The 19,705-nt window shown below is 31.4% G+C and overlaps 5 protein-coding genes and 2 pseudogenes across 7 annotated transcripts, besides 5 other annotated features; 4 read left to right on the top strand and 3 right to left on the bottom strand.

The window, feature by feature from the left end:
* Window positions 1-1,969: part of a mobile genetic element that runs on past the window's edge.
* On the top strand, window positions 128-893 carry TVAGG3_1042210 (annotated as a pseudogene). Its single transcript has one exon. A coding segment is annotated over exon 1 (766 nt).
* A 452-nt stretch (window positions 1,970-2,421) lies between the features above and the next one.
* On the top strand, window positions 2,422-2,947 carry TVAGG3_1042190 (uncharacterized protein; the record flags this gene model as incomplete). Its single annotated transcript, XM_051255533.1, has 1 exon — window positions 2,422-2,947. A coding segment is annotated over one exon (526 nt), but the record flags the coding sequence as incomplete, so codon positions are not given.
* A 325-nt stretch (window positions 2,948-3,272) lies between these two features.
* Window positions 3,273-3,518, bottom strand: TVAGG3_1042180 (serine threonine-protein phosphatase family; the record flags this gene model as incomplete). The annotated part of the gene is made up of 1 exon (XM_051255532.1): window positions 3,273-3,518. One exon carries the CDS (start codon window positions 3,516-3,518, stop codon window positions 3,273-3,275), a length of 246 nt encoding a protein of 81 aa, XP_051081106.1.
* Window positions 3,519-6,843: 3,325 nt separating this feature from the next.
* Window positions 6,844-6,871: a terminal%2Cinverted (terminal inverted repeat of Mariner transposon ID:TVAGG3_1042160).
* Window positions 6,844-8,146: a mobile genetic element.
* TVAGG3_1042170 lies at window positions 6,924-8,050 on the bottom strand (annotated as a pseudogene). The gene has a single exon. A coding segment is annotated over exon 1 (1,127 nt).
* Window positions 8,119-8,146: a terminal%2Cinverted (terminal inverted repeat of Mariner transposon ID:TVAGG3_1042160).
* A 332-nt stretch (window positions 8,147-8,478) lies between these two features.
* On the top strand, window positions 8,479-9,054 carry TVAGG3_1042150 (SH3 domain binding; the record flags this gene model as incomplete). Its single annotated transcript, XM_001322581.2, has 1 exon — window positions 8,479-9,054. The coding sequence occupies one exon, from the start codon at window positions 8,479-8,481 to the stop codon at window positions 9,052-9,054; it is 576 nt and encodes a 191-aa protein (XP_001322616.2).
* Window positions 9,055-9,358: 304 nt separating this feature from the next.
* On the top strand, window positions 9,359-9,934 carry TVAGG3_1042140 (protein ubiquitination; the record flags this gene model as incomplete). Its single annotated transcript, XM_001311380.1, has 1 exon — window positions 9,359-9,934. One exon carries the CDS (start codon window positions 9,359-9,361, stop codon window positions 9,932-9,934), a length of 576 nt encoding a protein of 191 aa, XP_001311381.1.
* Window positions 9,935-14,391: 4,457 nt separating this feature from the next.
* Window positions 14,392-18,842, bottom strand: TVAGG3_1042130 (surface antigen family; the record flags this gene model as incomplete). The annotated part of the gene is made up of 1 exon (XM_001311381.1): window positions 14,553-18,842. One exon carries the CDS (start codon window positions 18,840-18,842, stop codon window positions 14,553-14,555), a length of 4,290 nt encoding a protein of 1,429 aa, XP_001311382.1.
* Window positions 18,843-18,983: 141 nt separating this feature from the next.
* Window positions 18,984-19,705: part of a mobile genetic element that runs on past the window's edge.

Genomic DNA, 19,705 nt, shown 5'->3' with positions numbered 1-19,705 from the left:
TTTAGTTCAACACCAAATGCTTGGTTTATGGATATCTTGGAAAACATTCCGAGGTATAGAGAAGATGGACCACCATACTGGTAATATTTGTCGGTCAAAACACAAGATACTGTGAAGCCATACCATTATGGTCCAAAAATATTTTAGATGTGAAAACTGCTTTGACAATATTCGTTGACAAATACCATCCAACAAAACTGACATCTGACTGTGAAAGTTCTTTCAAATCAGATGATGTAAAAAACTATCTGCGTTCAAAAAATGTAAACCAATATTTCATTGTCGACCAAAACCATTCTGCTCTTGGTGTCATTGACGGTTGTATAAAAATGTTAAGAGACTTAAACCAACCACAAGGTGGTGAAGCAAATGAAATGTCATATGACGACAAATATAGACACTTCTCCATGGCAAAGATGAGACAAGTTTTAAATATTTACAATAGCCGTAAACAAAAAGGTTTGGGAAACCACTCCCCCGAAGAAATGAAAAACAACCCTGACTTAGAGAAAGACTATATATTTAATAATTTAGTCAAAAGAGACAAACAAGAAAGAATGCCGGGCTTCAAACTTCAGAAAGGTGACAAAGTAAAAATAGAAATACCTAAACGCGACCCATATGAAAATACTATTGACTATGACAACAATGGGAACCCGACAGGTACTCACATTCGTGTTCGTAAAAATAGAAGAAAGTATACAAGAGAATATTATGAAGTTTTAGGCAAACATGGCAAAATGTACAGACTGCAAGCAGAAGATAAAACTACTATTGTCAGACCTCGTTTCAAACTTGTCAAAGTTCAAGGTGGTATACTTTCAAAGACAGTTCCTAACAAATATAAGACAACTCCTGACGAATATGCTAAAGAAGTTGAAAATGACGACTAAGCAATTCTATACCATGCGTAAACTGTCATGTAAGGTGGCATGTAGTCTTTACCCAAGCCTGTTGGATTTGTTGTGAAAGTATGGACATGATTTCCTCCTGGTTCAGTTGGTCGAAAAGTCTTTTTAGCAAACTTAACGTTGTCTTTAACATAATATCCTTTACCTTTTATCATTGCTGACCAATCCAATATCTATGCTTATGCCAACCTGCTTGAGATGTACTTAAATCTATGTAGTGACTGTGTGCAGGTAAATTTTCACCTGAAATCGTTTTACTTCCACCTGTTTCCTTTGAAGATTTGCACAATACAAAAACCTGTCGACTATTTGAGTCCAAGTTCCAAAACCAAGTACTACTTCTGGTCTGGTAGAGTTTCATTGACGTATAAATAGAGCCTATAGGATATAATGTTTGAAGTATTTCTGTCTTTAATGTTTGAAGCTCTGTTTTGTCTGCTTTCTTGTCATATAAATCTTGAGCAGTGAATTTAATATTATGTTCATCCTTCATGACATAAACATCTTTACATCTAATGTTTCTCATCGTCGTTATGTCGTCATCCGATGTTAAACCTTGTGGAAAGTTAGGAGGTTTACAATATAATGCATCCCCACCAGTTTCTTCAACCGTTCCTTCAATACTTTCTATAGCAACAGTTGTGAAAAATCATGTGTATGGTTCTTGTCTGCTTTCTTTCAAGGCTAACGTTTAAGTCTGTTATTTCAGATATAGAATGTGTATGTCCAACGGCACTTTTACTGTTTAAGGTCTTGTAAGTTTGTAATATTTGCAATGGTATGTGTATGGTTCTTGTCTGCTTTCTTTTCAAGGCTAACGTTTAAGTCTGTTATTTCAGATATAGAATGTGTATGTCCAACGTCACTTTTACTGTTTAAGGTTTCTTGTAAGTTTGTAATATTGCAATGGTATGTGTATGTCCAACGTCACTTTTACTGTTTAAGGTTTCTTGTAAGTTTGTAATATTTGCAATGGTATGTGTATGTCCAACGGCACTTTTACTGTTTAAGGTTTCTTGTAAGTCTGTTATTTCAGATATAGAATGTGTATGAGTCTTTTTAGAATATTCGTTTTCAGCTCTTGTCACTTCACTTGACATTTTATTGTCAACATATGTTTTGTCTGCTAGTTCAGGATGAGTATGTTCTTTTGTTGCATAAGCATTGTTAGCTCTTTCTTCTTCTTTGCTATTGCATCGTCTACATATTCTTTGTCAGCTTTGTTGTCAACATCTGTTTTCAAAAGAAGTTCATTTATAGGTTTCTCGTTTAAAGTTCCTTTTGTTGGATTTATACAGACAGTATGGTTCTTATTGTCTTGAAACAGAAACTCATCTGTCATTGGGTTTATTGTCAGTTTTAAGTTTCCTTCTTTCAATGACTCAGATATCTTAGAATAGTTTGAAAAGTTTGTTGTGTTCTTATTTAGAGCTTGCATAATGAGTTGTCGGTTGTGTTGTATTTCTCTCATGGAAGCAATATCTTTCGACATTTTTATTCTAGATAAAATATGCTTCCAATAGAAAAAGAAAATTCAAGAGTTGCTACAACTAAACCATTAGATGAACTTTTTACTAATGTCGGTCAAAAGTTTGAGACAGAGACCGTAAAGCATGAAGGCTATCGTTTTGACTACCCATTAAGATGGCTAAGAGACCCATCTGTCACAAAAGCTATTGGCTTTCGTAGAATGAAGTTCATTTCAGAAGCCATACATGGTTTCCCATTTACGGTCGGTTTTGAAGTTCGATACTATAACAAAGAAAAACGTATGTATGAGAAATTTGAACAGGGAAAACTTTTACAAGTTAGTTTGCTTGTAAACTTAGAAACAACTCTTCAAGCTTTTCAAGAAAAAATAAACGATATCTATATCGAATATGCAAAACAGTATAACATTGACGAAGGAGAATACCATCTCGATATTATTTATGACAGGAAAAATGCAACTGTTAAAATCAATAGAATAGAAGACCTTGGAGAAAACGTTTATATTTCTACAAAATATAACAACTTGGCATGGTATAGATTTATGAGGATGTTAAATCAGCCTGCAGCATATCCAGTACACCCGGACTATTATGAAGTCGAAACCCTAATGGAACATATAAAATATTTTCGACCCAGATGCTATTATTGTTCATGCTTCATTTTCTGGCGCCCAAAACTCTTTCTTATGCTTGGCAAATGACTTTTACGAAAAACCTACAAAGTTATACGAACCACCAAGTGGAAGTATTTCAGACTTTCAAGTATGGTTTACTACAGATGGAAGAAAAAGAATAATTCCATTATACCATGCGTTTTACTTAGAACTTAGTTTCATATACAACTACTATCGAACGGTAAAAATATAATTTTTTAATATACCGGTTGTGGTGTTGGATTTGGTTGCCAACTAGACTGTGGTGCAGGTTCAGGCTGTTGTATAACAGGAGCTTGTTCTTCTGGTTCAGGGTCTTTAGGTATAATACCAACAAACTGACCTACCCTTTTACCAATATTTTTGACACCGTTCCAAATTCCTCTTCCTACGGTTTTTATTCCATTCCATATACCTCTTCCAACATTTCGAAAGAAGTTTCCTATCTTACTGAAGAAACCCATTTTACTATATGTAAAAATCTAATGTCCGCCTAGTCTCTTACGTTTCCTGTTGAGTTCCATAGCATTCTTTAACTGGAGCTCATACATTCTGTTTCTCCTCTGGTAGAAAACATATTCTGGGTCAACTCCTGTGTTCGCGTCATCTGCATAAAGTTGTTTATATCCCACTTCAGGGTTTGTATAAAACTCTTTCCATCTCATATTTGCATACATGGTGGCAAACCTAACGCAGCGTCATTTGACATGGCTTGCATTTGTACATCTGTTGGCACTTGACCATAGTTTGCCATTGCAGTTTGTATTCTAACTTCATTTGGAATATTCTCTGGGTTTGGTTGTCCAGGTTGCTGTGCATTCGCTAAGTTCTGTGCGTCCATTTAATATTAGATAAAAATATCTCTTACGAGTACATATACTGAACATTTGCAGGCATTGGTTCATCTTCATATTCTCTGTACTTTTCTGCCACGTCAAATAAATAAATGACACAATGGAAAAAACCTAAAACAAGTAGTCCTATTTCAAACCACATTTACTTACTAATAAAATTTCTTTGTTATGAACTTTCTCCGGTTTATAGGACCTCTCTCATATTCTAGCTTGTCATATCTAAACTCATAGTCATGTATGTCCTCTAACCATCTCATAACGGTTTCCAAACCACTTTTATCGGATGTAAAGTAAAAGCATGGATGGTTATGTAAAACGTCTAAAGTTTCTAAAGAGTCTCTCAAAGTCCAGTCTACTTGGTATTGAAAATTCCCATGTGTTATAGAACGGCGGTCCACTATAAAGAAAACATTTTCCTTGTCTTTATATTTTTCATACAACTCTGTCCAATGACATCTCACAAACTCTATACCCTCAATATATTTTTCTATGTCCTCTTTGAAAACATTTGTATAGTTAAGATATAAAACTTTTGACATAAGTGTTTCAATGTCATGAACTCTTATAGCACCACTATATAATAGTCTAGCAGATATACTATCCCAGTCTATATATTCTGCTTTTTTCAAAACCTCTCTCACAATATTTTTCTTATCTAATGGTATACGTTCCATCTTACCTATAGGTATCTTTTTCTTTTAACTCTTTCAATATATTGTTTGTGTCTGGTATATGTTTGAGACGGTCCATATAGTTGTCGAAGTCATTGCATATAATTCTTTGAGTCTGGGAATATTGTATGGCACAAATGGGATATATAGAAACTTCCACGAACAAATCTACAAATGTTAGACCATTCGTAGTTTCTTAAGTTCTCTCAATATAATATCTTTACATTTACTCTTATTTCCAAAGAACGGTAACGGAGGTTTTGTAAAATTCATTTATATATAATAATAAAAATGTTTTTTTCCTGAAAAGTGACAGAAAAGTGACAAACATGAAAACATATATAATTTGTGAAAAGCGACACATTATATAATGTTTTCGACCCAGAAGAAGGCTTCTTCCCAGAAGCAATGGAGGAAGAAGAAGAGTCCTCCGAATTCACACCAGAAGACTAACAATTTTCCGAATAAAAACTTCATTTATACTAAACATCTTCGGGGCTAGAGGGCACGAAGTGCCTGGAAGCCCACTACCTTTTTTTTTTTTAAAAATGCAGTTATGCTTTTGATTCATCAAAATGAAGAACATTTTACTAAAAACATGCTAGTGTGTCAAATCATTATTAAGTTACATGTTTATAATACATTCATGATTATCATTTGTCGTAATTCATAGATTAGATATCTTTGATTTTATTTTTCTTCCAACTATCCAAACTCATCTAATTGCATTTAAAAAACATGCTTGGTATCGTTTAAAAGTGTTATTTTTTCTGATTATGATTCAGATATAGTTGTTGCCGAGATAAGAAGTCAGAGGTGAATCTCGAATGATGGTAGTAGGTATGTTAAGAACTTCTTTAGATGATCAGATATTCATTATATGAGCCAGATAAGGCTGGTATCAAAATCAAATCACAGCTTCCTGTTTCTGTTGAAGACAATAAATACGTTTTCGATTATCCTTGCGAAGACCCTTCCTCATGTACTGATTACTCCATTGCGCTCCATCCAGGTTTATATAAATTCGAATTGTATGGTGCTTCCGGTGGTAGTTCCACAGGCAAAGTGTCCACCTATCATTATGACTCGGGTGAATGCATGCAGGATAGTTTAGTCAGACTCTTCCACGGCAATACAACATGCCTCTCATCATTTGGTTACAGTGGTGCCGGAGGCTATGTTCGTGGATTGATTCATATTAAGCGATTAACACAAATATATGCCACAATTGGTGGTATGGGACAATATCTGAAAAATTCGATTTGCTCACCCACCCAAAACTGTTTTCACAAGGAGCATATGGTTCCTGGTGGATATGGTGGTGGTGGTAGTTCTGCAGGATATGAATTATGTACGGCGAGTGGCGGTGGGCAAACTTCTGTCCAATTTTTAGAAAATTCCCTCTATCATCGAGTGATAGTTAGCGGTGCTGGCGGTGGGTCTGATGACTCTGCTGGTGATGATTCTAGAGGTGGCTCCGGCGGCAGCCTTGTTGCTCAAGGTTGGTGGGCTGACCGAGTCTACAACGGCAAATATTTAGCAAATTCCTCATCGGGATTTACCTTTGGTACTGGAGAAGCCGCTCAGTTATATGGATCTAAGAATTCTAAAGGAGTACAAATACCGTATAAGCAGACTGATAGATGCGGTGCTGGAGGCGGCTGGTTCGGTGGCTTTGCTAGTCATCATTGCAATGGAGGGTGTGGCGGTGGGAGCTCATGGGCTTTGACAAAGGATGCATATATACCACCTGGCCTGATCGAATCGCGTGATGAGTTTTATGAGAATAATGAATTGAGGAAATATAATTTTGATCTGAATTCTGAATATTTATTTTCAGAAGTTGAACACATCCCGGGCATCTGGCAAGGCAACGGTCGTCTCATAATAACAGTACTCAAATCCCTCTTTATTAACAGTGTGTTAGGATGCCATTTATCGAATTATTTCTTAGGATTTATTATATTTATACGCTAAATTTGGCATTATATAATATGTTATAAAATTGAAGTCAATTACTGAAGTATATTTTTCCATCATATGCGTAAAATTCACAAAATAGAAAGATGACGATGATGAGAATAAATTCTGCTTTGGTCTAGTAGAAAGGGGCTTGAATTTAGAGATTAAACCTCAAGCATTTCATCAAACTTCTGTTTCGTTTACTATGTAGCAGATCTTTAGTCCTATTTACAAATTTTTTGTCTGCATTATTTAATCAAGATTAAAAAGTCAAAAATAAACATTGACTCATGGTCAGAATATAGGGTGTCCAAAGGTGTGTTTAGCACAAACCTGAATACTGCGAATAGAAATAAACAAGTTACATATATATAAAGTTTATTTAAATATAATCACCATTGGATTCAATCACGCGTTCGCAGCGATCGATCCAGGCTTGAAAGACACGCTTTAAATCATCATGAGAAAATTGCTCAAATTGCTCTCTTACAAAATTTTCAAGATCATCTGGACTCGCGAATTCGCGTCCTTCAGCTCTCTTTTTTAGCGTGCCGAATAAATAAAAGTCAGAGGGTGCAATATCAGGTGAATAAATTGGGTTTGGAACAACTTTGACATTGTTTTCCAACAAGTAATTCATTACTTTATGACTTTTGTGAACTCTTGAATTATCAAAATGAATTGCAAACTTTTGTTTTTGTTGTTTGGATTTCTCAAACTCATCAGAATTGATAATTTGAGTAAGAACATTGTCAATTAGATACTGAGCATTCATCGTATTAGGTTTTTGAAGAATATCAATTGCGATGATGCCATTCACGCCCCAAAAAACCGACAACATCATCATTGGTGTGTCAATTTTTTTCTTCGGGAATGTTTGCGGATTTTCATCCTTCGGGATCCACATGATTTTGGCTTATGTTGCATATTGAAACCAAGACTCGTCCCCTGTTACTAAAAAGCGAAACTTCTTGGATTGATACGCACCCAATATAGAGAGGAGCTCTTTCGAAGATTGGACTCTAGATTTTTTTGAACTGAATTAAGGTTGTGCGGAACCCAACGTGTATACGCTAGTTTGTAGTTCAAATAATTGTGCAGATAATAACTGACTGTTGTACTTGGTATCTTTGTCATCTCCTCTATCCTTCTGAGTGATGCTCTTGGGTCTTCATCTAGCGCTTGAAGAATTGCTTTGATTTTTCTTTGATCCGGCGATTTTTTGTCAATTTTTATGATGGGCGCCTTTTTGTTCATGAAGTGATACATCCTAACATGATACGTTACAGTGGAATAGCTAGGAGCATCCATACCGAAGCATTTTACCAATGTCTCGTAGATTTTTTTACAGTCTTTGCATTTTTTTGCAAGAGCGAGGATGTTTTCTTTATGATTCATTAAAAAAATGAAAAAAATCCCGCCAAAATTTCCCGCGAAACCGCCTCTTGTCTCAAAATTCATTTTATATCCCGGCATGGCGCCAAAATACAACATACTCATCATATACATATATCTTATTTTTTTATTATATATTTATAATCAGCATATATCTCCTTTAATAGTCTCATATAGAGCGCTGTGCTAAATGCACCTTTGGACACCCTATAGTATCAATTTTAACAATGTTCATTTAACGGTAGAGTATTTTTCTTCTAGCCATAATTTTGAAGAAAATGCATGTATAAAAACCGTTTTATATCAATTTTTGAATCTTTTTTAATCATTAATCATTGAATTTTGCGTATATTATTTTTCATTGCGCACACAAATTCAATATGCAAGAATTATTGAATATGTTTAAATTTCAAGGTTAAATTAAAAAAGAGAAACTTTATTTAAATAATTGTGCCTTATATACAAAGAATATGTATATACCTTATAACAAGCGTTATTTTTAGATTTGATGGTAAATTATTATAAAAAGTGACAAAAAACTGATGAGTGATATTAAATTCGTTGTTAATTCTCAGTATTGCAGAAATTCGTCTTTAGTTAAATATGGAAGTGATTTTTGTTTCGTTATCAATGGTCATCGATTTTATACAACACAATCACACGCAGTTGTTCTAAGTGAAACAGTTCGAAACATGTTGATTACAGATAATAGTGCACAAGAGATTAATATTGATATTAATATTAATACTGATATTAACAATAAAGAAACATTTAATAAAGCATTAAACATTTTTTGTAAGTTTGTTCAAGAAGGATATGTTTCAGAAAACATCGACATCGAAACAAGCGAAATTATTTATGATCTTGGTGTTCTTCTCAAGAACGAAGATTTTATTTCACAATACAAATTCATTATTTCATCAACAATTATCAGTGAATCAAACATCGAATCATTCATCCGATACAGTCTTAAAACATGTGATTTCGATAAAACATGTTCATTCATCGCATCTCATATCTCTTTTCTTGGACCTTCCAAACTTTGTCTTCTTTTTGAATCTGTTTATCATTCTATTGCATCATCGTATTTTAACGAAAACATCGATGATTTTTGTTGATTTTATTTCAAGTATTTTGAGTAATAGATATGTTTTTGTCTACAACGAAGATGATATCTGTGATTTTGTTATTTCATTCATCAAAACATTTTCATCTTTTTTATCATTTTCATCATCATCAAAATTCGACAAACTGATTGAATTCATCAGATTCGAATTCTGCACAAACGAAACAATTTATCGTTTTATCAAATTTTATTCTTCATTCATCAACTCTTTTGATCAAGAAATCAAAACAAGAAATAAAGCAAATGACAATATTCAAAACGAAAATGAAATCTTCATTCATTTATTTGAAACATTAATGTTATCACCAAATAATAATAATCATAAAGAAAACAAACAATATGATAAAATTTCAACAACTGATGAAAACATTAAATTTTTTGAAAGAAATTGGATTTCAAAAATTTTATTTTGTCTTTATGATACATTTGTAAAATGTAGTCAAGAACGAGATCTTTATTCAATCAAATTTGCTGTTGATAATGGATATCATAAAGTATCCCATTTTAATATGACAGTAATTGATTATGCAGTAAGATTAAATAATTTATCTCTTGTTCAAGATCTTATTTCATGTGGTGTTGACCCTAATATGAGAAATGATGATCTAGACACACCACTCCATTATGCTTGTTTTTATAATTCATTCGAAGTTGTCAAATTCCTTCTTACGTTATATGAAATTGATATTAATGCACAAAATAAGTATGGAAATACACCCCTTCATGATGCATGCAGGTCAAATGATACAGAAACTGTAAAACTTCTCTTAGAATGTAGAGGAATAAATATTTCAATAAAGAATTACAAAGGTGTAACTGCAATTGATATGACTAACGATGTAAATATTCGAAATCTTTTTAATCAAAAATAAGTAATAATTATATTTAAAATCTAATATGAACAAATTCAAATTTAAATAATCATGTTGTGCATTAATCATTTTTGGCCTTTTTTTACACCTCATATAAAGAAATAATATGATTATAATGACATCTTCGTTTTTCGCTCAGTAATTCGTTTATTCACTCACTGAATGCCACTTAATTTTTTAGAATTTCGATTAATTTAGAAAAAAATTTGCGCCGGAAAGGGGTGATCGCACTCTTTAAGTAGAATAGCTGAGCTACTAAGTAGAGCATAAGAATAAAAGATATAATATCAAGAACCAACATTCCAAGATCAAATGAATTTTCCTTGTAAGGTAGCAATTTTTTTTATTGATCCACGAATATTTTTATTATATCTATATTGAAACTCATCTAAATCTAATGAGATCATTTTTTCAACAGTAATTTGGATTTTTCTATCAATTTCTTTATAGAACATATTTTCTAATATTAGATGTAATCTGAGTAGTCTTAAGAATATATATAAAAATTGACCAATTTTGCTTCCTAATAATTTCACAATTTTTGAATTTTTGTTGCTTAAGCAAATCAAGCATGTATTAGGTTTACCTTTAACAATCTCAACAAAACCACGGTTTCTACTTTCTTTATTATGTATTTCTTCATAAAATTCATCCAAATATTCTTTTGTTTTATCATTTAATATATATTTTTCCTTCAATAGACAAATAACTGTTTCATTTTCTTGATATGAAATATGAAAAGGACGGGGTTGGTATGAACCATAGTTAAAATTGTACCTATTGCTGCATATTTTATAACTGCCTCCATTTTCGTTATAACGTCTCGAAATTACACAATAAGATATCATTGGTTGCTGAGAAAGGAATGAATAAACGTATTTTTCATTATTAATACTGCGTATCATCCTGAAGAAAGAACTTTTTGCATTTTGAATGGTGTAATAAAATATCATCAAAGCAATAATAACTATCACGAAGTTGGTGTCCATTATATTCGATCATTTAATTTAGGGGGTTTGTTTCAAATTATTAATTTTCCATGCATTCAAAAAATTGAGAAGAATATTATAATTGATCTATTTCAATTTTTTATATATTCCCTTAGTATATATTGTATATATTATGCTTTTAATATTCCAAAACTCAAAATCACTTATTTTTTCAGGGAGTCATCTCATTATTGATAATGTATTTCAATTGAAACTTGAAGCGAGCATGCTGGTCCAAGTGAAAATAGATAAGATATTTCAGTAGTCATAGTGTTGTGTCTAGCACAGCATTTCGCGATTTTTCTCAAATATCAGGGTTTTGATGATATTAGAATTTTTTTTAAAAAAAAGTGACTATTGTTATAACAAGAAAAAGGTTTCATTGAAACAATGAATTCACTATACAGAATACTGTCATTCAATGAAGAAGAACTGAACGATGTTTATCATGATATAAAATTTAAATTAATTGAAACGCAAAAATGTTCTCCATTGTATATTATTAATGCAATAGATAATGTATTGTTGTATAGAAATCGATATTTTACATCATATATGCTTATTTTAAAAAAGATAATGGAAGATTATCACAAACAATTAGATGAAAATTCACCTTTTTTCAAAATATTCTTAGGTAGTATAAATGATGAACATAAACTAGCAGAAAATAATGATTCAGAAAATAATTCATCTGAAATTCATGAAAAAAATACAATTTTCAGGGCTATTATGGAGAATGATAAAAATTTATTTATATACCTCATAAGAGAAGATGATTTCGACGAATCTCAAATGTTAAAAATAATGATGGATACTTTCCTCTTTACTATGGAATAAAGTATAGAACTAATGAAATATTAAAAATTTTGATAGAAAGTGGTTCTAATATCAATGATAGAGATAAATATGGAAGAAAACCTCTCGATTTTGCAGTCATTTTTAATACTATAGAAATAGTCAATATTCTTATTGAATTAGGGGCAAATATTAATGAAAAAGATCAAGAATGGTTTACGCCTCTCCATTTTGCAGCCAATTTTAATCGTGTTGAAATAGCCAAAGTTCTTATTTCACATGGTGCCAATATAAATGAAAAAGATATAAATGGGAGAACTCCTCTTAATATTGCTCAATTAAAAAATAATAAAGAAATAGTGGAAGTTCTTATTTTATTTGGGGCAATTAATAATGAAGTAGATGTTTTGAGTGAAACACCATTAAAAGATGTCCATAAATTGTCACATGTTTGCATTTTAATTTAAAAAGGTATATCTCGACAAATCTCATATCTTTAAGAGTTTTATCATGTCCCAATTTCATTTTGTTGAAGTTTTGTTGGCCAATCTTCCTCTATCGGAATAATTTATGACTTTTATAAATTAATAGTGTTCATAAACAAATTGTGTAAGCCCAAATTATTGTGTTATTGAATTAAGGATCCCGTTTGGAGAAATAACGGTTGAGATCTCCAAATTCCAAAATATAAGCTTTTCCAATTTTGTAAATTATTAATGTAAAACCATACGCTATTTTATATAAATATTACCCCCATATGCACAAATTGAATTTACATATAGCTGAATGACTCAACTTTAAACTATGATGTTTAACATAATTTTTCAATGTTAATGGTTCACATGCATTATGTTCACATATTTTGAATTAAAATCAGATACATATATGCAATAATAATGATTTTTATAGCATAATTTTGAGCTCCAGATTTCGACAAAGTTAAAAAGGTTTTAGATATAGTTTGCTGAGGGAAAAAAATTATCCATGTCCAAAATCCACAGAAATTTATGGCGGTTCACAATAATGACAGCTACATATTCATGTCACTTTAAGGCTGCACTTACACCCATCTGATATTAATTCAAATTTCTGACAAATGGAGTCATTGAAAATTAACCATGCCATAGGGGCGTAAATTCACCCTTTTTTTAAAAAAAAAACTTTATTTTACAAATAACAAACTGAATATTTTACATATACATACAAACAAAAATAAATCTATATAAAAATTCAATCAGAACTATCGGCTTTCTGATCGACATCGAAATCCAAGCCATTTATCTCCAAAACTAAGTCTTCAAACGGCCATCTAATAAAAGACAAGAAAGCAACAGAAGTTGTAATGAAAATTCTGCACAAAACTTCTAATCTGTTGAATCTTTCAACATTTAAGAGAAGACAAGCAATAAGAAGGCCATAATTAGGTAATATAATGAATATATGAGTAATTAATCCAAGAAATTCCTCTTTGTTGTCTTTCTGGATAAAAATAACAGAAAAAATTAAAAAACAAAGAATTAAAAATACAAAACCAGCAAGACCAATAGAAACTAGTCGATCGCTGGATGCAAAATAGAACGCAGCAAGTAAAAATGGCATGATTATGTAAGTAATTTCGTATAATAGGTTTTCTGCTTTTTCTTCCCTAAAAGAAAGATTGATTGTAAGTGCAGCTGACGTGATGACGAATAATGATCGGTAAAACAAAACGAAAAATGAAGATTTGTCGTGGAAGAAATTTAATATGTTGAAAAATGAGAGTTCTGGAAGAGGAATCATCGAAATTGAGATGAGTACAAGCGATATAAGTATGAATCTTTGCGCATTTGTGGCTGTACGCGATTTTAACTTGTTAATCGATCTCAAAACTAATAAACAGCATGTAATCAAGAGAAAACAGCACACACTGAATATAAAAAATATAGATAGACCGTAAACAGGATTGAAATCCTGCCAAATCCATGAAAGATTTGCTAAATTTCCTTTTTTAACTTTAACATGACCATGAAATTCAACTCTGGATACGCGGGAATCTTTGCAACCAAGTAATTTGACCCTATCTCCATTTGATATGTTAAAATTATTCTGATATTTTGGTGTTGCTGTATATAAAGTAACTCCGCGATATAAATCTAATCGATAGTCGGCGCTGATTGCAACTTCTGACTTATTTGTGGCAGTATTGGCCAGAAAAACGTTAATAAAAGGTTGATATGACTGTTTTTGGATATATATCAAAGAAACTGTTGATCTAGAGTCTGTGGCATCGTATTTTTTAATATTCTCCCTATGAATTGAAGGTAGTATAAAAACAAGGACAATTAATAAAAAGAAAATCAAATAATTTGTCAATATAAAGCGAAAATGTTTGTCAAATGACATTCCTTCGTATGCTTCATTTGCAAATATATCTGCATCAAACCCAATATCTTTAAGATTTTTATCATTTCCCAATTTCATTTTTGTAGAAATTTTGTTGGCCAAACTTCCTCTATCGGAATTTACATATATTTTAAAAAATTGTGCATGTCCAAATTATTATGTTATCAGTAGATACAGTAGATTGGCAAAATTTAAAATATACTGAATATAATAATTTTTGATCCAAACGCTCATCTCATAACTTTTCTCAGATCTCATAGGAAAAAATCTCAAATTAAACATCTGGAACTTTGGTCTTCCAATCAAAATTAGAGTGGTAGGGGTTACAAATCACAATTCAGTACACACACACACATATTTGGAATCTATAATTCGAATACATTTTAATTATTTTGTCGGAATGCGGACCCTTAAATTATTAATAAAAAAATATTTCAAATTAATTAAATTTTTTATTTTGCGGTCATAAAATATACAGATGAATCGGCGCTTGTAATAAGTGGTGCACTTGATAGTAATTTAATTCTGTTTCTTCTGCAGAATGCGAAGAAAACAACTAAAACAACGACCGCAATCACAACAATAACTGATATTGATACAATTATCGTAATTTTAACAGTCTTTGAGTGAGAATCATCACCACCACTTCCACAGACATCACTTGTTGTTACATTCTTTCCAGCGAAATTTTCATATCCGAATGATGAAGAAATGAATACGTTCTTGACGTTATCGGATCCTTCTAAAACAGAGTTATCTACTGATGTATTATCACCGCAGTAGTAGAACTCTTTCAAGTTTTTATTGAAGCTGAATGATGATTTGCCGAAATCAGAATGATTTGAAGAGATCAAAACTTTTTTGAGGTTAGTCTTAGAGAAAGAAAATTCTCCAAATATTGATTTGCTTTGTATTACATCAAGTTCTACAATTCCAGAATTATAAAATGAATAATCGCCAAATTTGGTGACTTGTGATATGAAATCGAAATTATTCAAATTCTGGCAACCTTCGAAAGCTCTTTCAGGAATTTCAGTGTATTTCAACAAATCTATTTTATTAAGTTTCGAACAATTAGCGAAACATGCTTTACTAATTGCGACAATTCCTTGAGAATCAATTTCTTCCAAGTTGATGTTTTCATGGAAAGCGAATTGTCCAACATTTAATTTGCCTTTAGTTGTGAATTTCTTCAAATTCGAACAAGAACAAAATGCATGATTATCTACAAGAATTTCACTTTGTGAATCAATATCAAATGATTCCAAATTTGTCAATCCTTTGAATGAAGAATCTCCCAATGTTTTAATAGTTCCTTTAATGTTTATCTTTGTTATTGATTTGGAATTGATGAAAGCCGAACTGTCAATAACTAAATCTTTGCCATTTATTACTAATTCATTGAAAATATTTGTGTTTTCGAATGAGTTCTTTCCAATTTTTGTGACAAAGCCATTGAACTTCAAGTCAATGTTCTGAGCATTTTGAAATGCACAGTCATCAAATGAAATAACATTTGAATTCATTGAAATTGTTTTGATCGTTTCTTTGTTGGCAAAAACATTTTTGCCGATATATAAAGTGTCAAATGTCAAATAAATTTCTGACAACGATTCACAACTATCAAAGAAATCTGTTTCTAAATTAAGCTTGGTATTTGCTGAATTAATTGTCACTTTTTGTAATAACTTGCATCCTTTGAAAAGTGACAATCCTAAATTACAATTTTTACCAATTATTTGTATTTCTTTCATATTGACAAAATCGTTGAAATAATTCTGTTCAAATTCAATGGAATTGCACTGAATAACAATTTTTTCTAAAGATAACTTCGAACTTTGGAATAAATTAAGTGGTAAAATTAAGTTGTCACTTTTTGTGGTGATTGAAACCGTTTTAAGTGAATTTACATTTTGGAAAGTTGTTTCTCTCATTTCTGCCAAAGTTGTTGTTTCAATTATTACTTCAGTTAACTTTGCGCAGTCCTTCAAGAAATTATTTGGTATTCTTTGGTGGAAAATTGAGTTGTCAACAATTGTCACTTTTTGTAATTGAGAACAAGTAGCAAAAGGTGACGATTTGTAAAGTTGATAATTCAAAAGAGGACATTTCACTTCAATTAAAGAATTGCAGTTATTGAAAGCGTCTTCAGCCAAATACATGATTGATGATGGTAATTCTATTGTTGTGAAAGCACAATTAGAGAAAGAAAGAGATCTGATTTCATCAATTCTATCAGTAAAAGTGACTTTTGACAATTTGACACAACCTTCAAATAAACTATTTGTCATGTAAATCAAAGAAATTGTTTGAGGAACTTTGAATTCTTCAAGATTTGTGCAGTTCCTGAAACAATATTTTCCGAAGGATGTCATTGTATTATCTGGCAAAATTATCTCTTTCAATTTCAAACAATTCTGGAAGGCGCCATCATCAACACTAATTAATTTCTTTCCTGCTTCAAATCTTTCCAAATTAACACAATTACTAAACATGAAATAGCTTACATAAGGAACAGAATCAGGTAACTTCACATTAGTTATTTGAAGACAGCCTTCAAATGCATGAGAACTTAATACTTTAATTGATTCTGTCAAAGGAACTAAAGGTAACTTTTCGCATTGATAGAATGCGAATGCATCAATTCCTGTTAATTCTTTCTTGAATGTGATTTTGTTTAAGTTCTTGCACAAAGCGAAACAAGCAAATGGAACATAATCTGATGGATATTCGATTGTTTCAAGAGAAACACAATTATAGAATAAGTTTCTCTTTGTTTCATTAATACAATCAGGTAAAACAACATTTGATAATTTGTCACAATTCATGAATAAATCATTTCCAAGTGAAAAAGTTCCATCAGAAACAGTAACTTTCGCTAAATTCTTGCAATCCATGAACATTCCATCTGGAATGGATACGAAACCGGCTGGAAAAGTGAATTCAACAATTGAATTACATCCTTTGAAAATATATTTTCCATTGATTGATTTGACACCATTTGGAAAAGAATTTATTTGCAAATTGATGCAGTTTTCGAACGCGAAATCTCCAATATAATTTGTATTAGCACTAAATGCAATATTCTTTAAAGAATTGCAATTATTAAAACATGATTCTCCGAAATAATTAACATTTGTAACAGTAATTGTTTCTAATCCAGAACAATTAGCAAAAACAAATGAATTTAATGTTTGTAATGAATAAGAAAACGTTTTAATTGATTGGCAGTTTGCAAATACTCTGTTTCTAACTTCTTCAACTCCATTTGGTAATTCAGAAATCATTAATTTGTTGCAATTTTCGAAACAAGAATCAAAAATTTTCTTGACATTTGGCATCTCAACATTTATTAGATTTGAACAATCCATAAATAGTTCATTACTTAATTCAGTTATACTATTAGGAATTGTAAATGTTGTTAATGAAGTGCAGCCTTTAAATACTCCATTTCCAAGTGTAGAAACGTTTTGTAAACTTGTCAAATTCATATTTTGACAATTTTGGAATGCGTAATCATCAATTTTAGAGAGATCTTCTGTGAGATCAATTGTATTGATTAATTTGCAATCAGACAAAGAGTATTTTCCATATGTTTTGATGTTTGTTTTGTAAATAATAAATCTGAGATTTTCGCAACCAGCAAATGTATAATCAGGAATAGAATCAAGTGGATAAAAGAATGTATTAATGCTCTTGCAGTTGTAGAAAATTCTTGTTCCAAGTGATTCAACTGATTCTGGTAATCGAATTAAATTTAATTCAAAACAACCTTCGAAAGCACTGTCACCAATTGATTTAATAGTGTCAGGAAGAGATAACTCTGTTAAATTAGAACATCCCATGAATAATTTCGCAGGAATTTCTTCGAGATTTGATTCAATTGTGAAATTAACAATTAATGTTCCAGAAAAAGCTGCTTCGCCGAGCTGTGTAACTGTTGATGGAATTGAATCTATTTGGAATTGATTGCAATTCAAAAATGCAAAAGAGTCAATTTTTGTCAATTTCGATGAAAATTTGACAGATGAAAGTAACTTGTTGTTTGCAAATAATCCTTCATTTATGACTGTTACATCTGAAGGAAGTGTGAACTCTACGAACGATTGACAACCGGAAAATGCGTAAGATCCTATTGTAGAAACTTTTTCTGGTAATTCATCAATAACAAGCTTTGCACATCCTTTGAAGCAACTGTTTCCAATTGTTGTTAGTTCGGATGGAAGTCTAACTATTTCTAAATTTTCGCAATTTTCGAATAATGAGTCCGAAAGAGTTGTAATGGTTGAGGGAATAACAATAGTGTTAATACTGATGCAGCCAGCAAAAACTTTTGGACCAAGCTCTGTAATTGTAGTTGGCAAAGTAATCATTGAAAAACTGGCGCAATTTTGGAAGCATCCTTCTTTGATTGATGTGATAGATGTCAATGAAAGATCGAAATTTGCTAAATTGAGGCAGTTTTGGAAAGAATAAGCACCTAAGGTTTTAATTGGTGCTATAATCTGAACATCGGTTAATTGGCCAAAGTTCTTGAATGCACCATCTCCGATGGCTTCAACAGAACCTTCAATTTGGATTTTCTTTGTAATATCACGATAATCTTGAGAAATAGAAGCCTCTATTGTTCCTTCACCTGAAACGGTTAATAATTGGGTATCAAAGTCAAATGACACATCCGCTGCATTAAAAGAAATTGCCTGATGAAGCAATCTGGATGTGAAAAGAGAGGGTCTAAACATATTTGATTTTGAATTGATTCAATTGATTCACAATTCATTTCAAAATATTTCAATGATAACTTGAAAAGATTGTTTTAATATTGATCATATTATGGAATACTATGTAAATTAATAACTCTTATTTCTTTTGCAAATTTTCATGGCAAACCCAAATTTTAGCTAAAAGTGACAGGGAAAAAAAACGTTTAGTATTAAAAAAAAAGACCGATGAGAGCTTCGTTCGAAATATAGAGGGAACTGAGAATGCGCAACCATTCTCAGGGAATATTGGATGCTATTCCCGTTCCCTCTGTATGGAAAATTGAGGTTTTCAAAGGGAGTTAAAATAATATCAAATTTATACTAATTTACTTCAAAATACAAAAGTATTTGACAGCTAAAATTAGTTACTTTAGCAAGCCTATCAATACCCTTTTACGATTATTGCTACTTTTTCGAAATAAAAGTAAAAACAAATTTATACTAATTTACTTCAAAATACAAAAGTATTTGACAGCTAAAATTAGTTACTTTAGCAAGCCTATCAATACCCTTTTACGATTATTGCTACTTTTTCGAAATAAAAGTAAAAACAAATTTATACTAATTTACTTCAAAATACAAAAGTATTTGACAGCTAAAATTAGTTACTTTAGCAAGCCTATCAATACCTTTTACGATTATTGCTACTTTTTCGAAATAAAATAAATTTATTATCAAAAACCTTTTTTTTCTTAGTAAAATAAACGAAATTTTTTACCTTATGAACTTTTGATGGAAATATGCAAATTTAAAATAATAAAGAAAGCCGCGAGCGAAGCGATCGGCTTAGTTCGAAGATTTTGATTCAAATCTTTGCTGATCTGTAATTCGCGGAAGCCGCG

Source organism: Trichomonas vaginalis, chromosome I, assembly GCF_026262505.1.
Source record: "Trichomonas vaginalis G3 chromosome I, whole genome shotgun sequence".
Classification (NCBI taxonomy): Eukaryota; Parabasalia; order Trichomonadida; family Trichomonadidae; genus Trichomonas; species Trichomonas vaginalis.
Note: the sequence above shows the minus strand (reverse complement) of the source record. Positions and strands in the feature narration are given on the sequence as shown.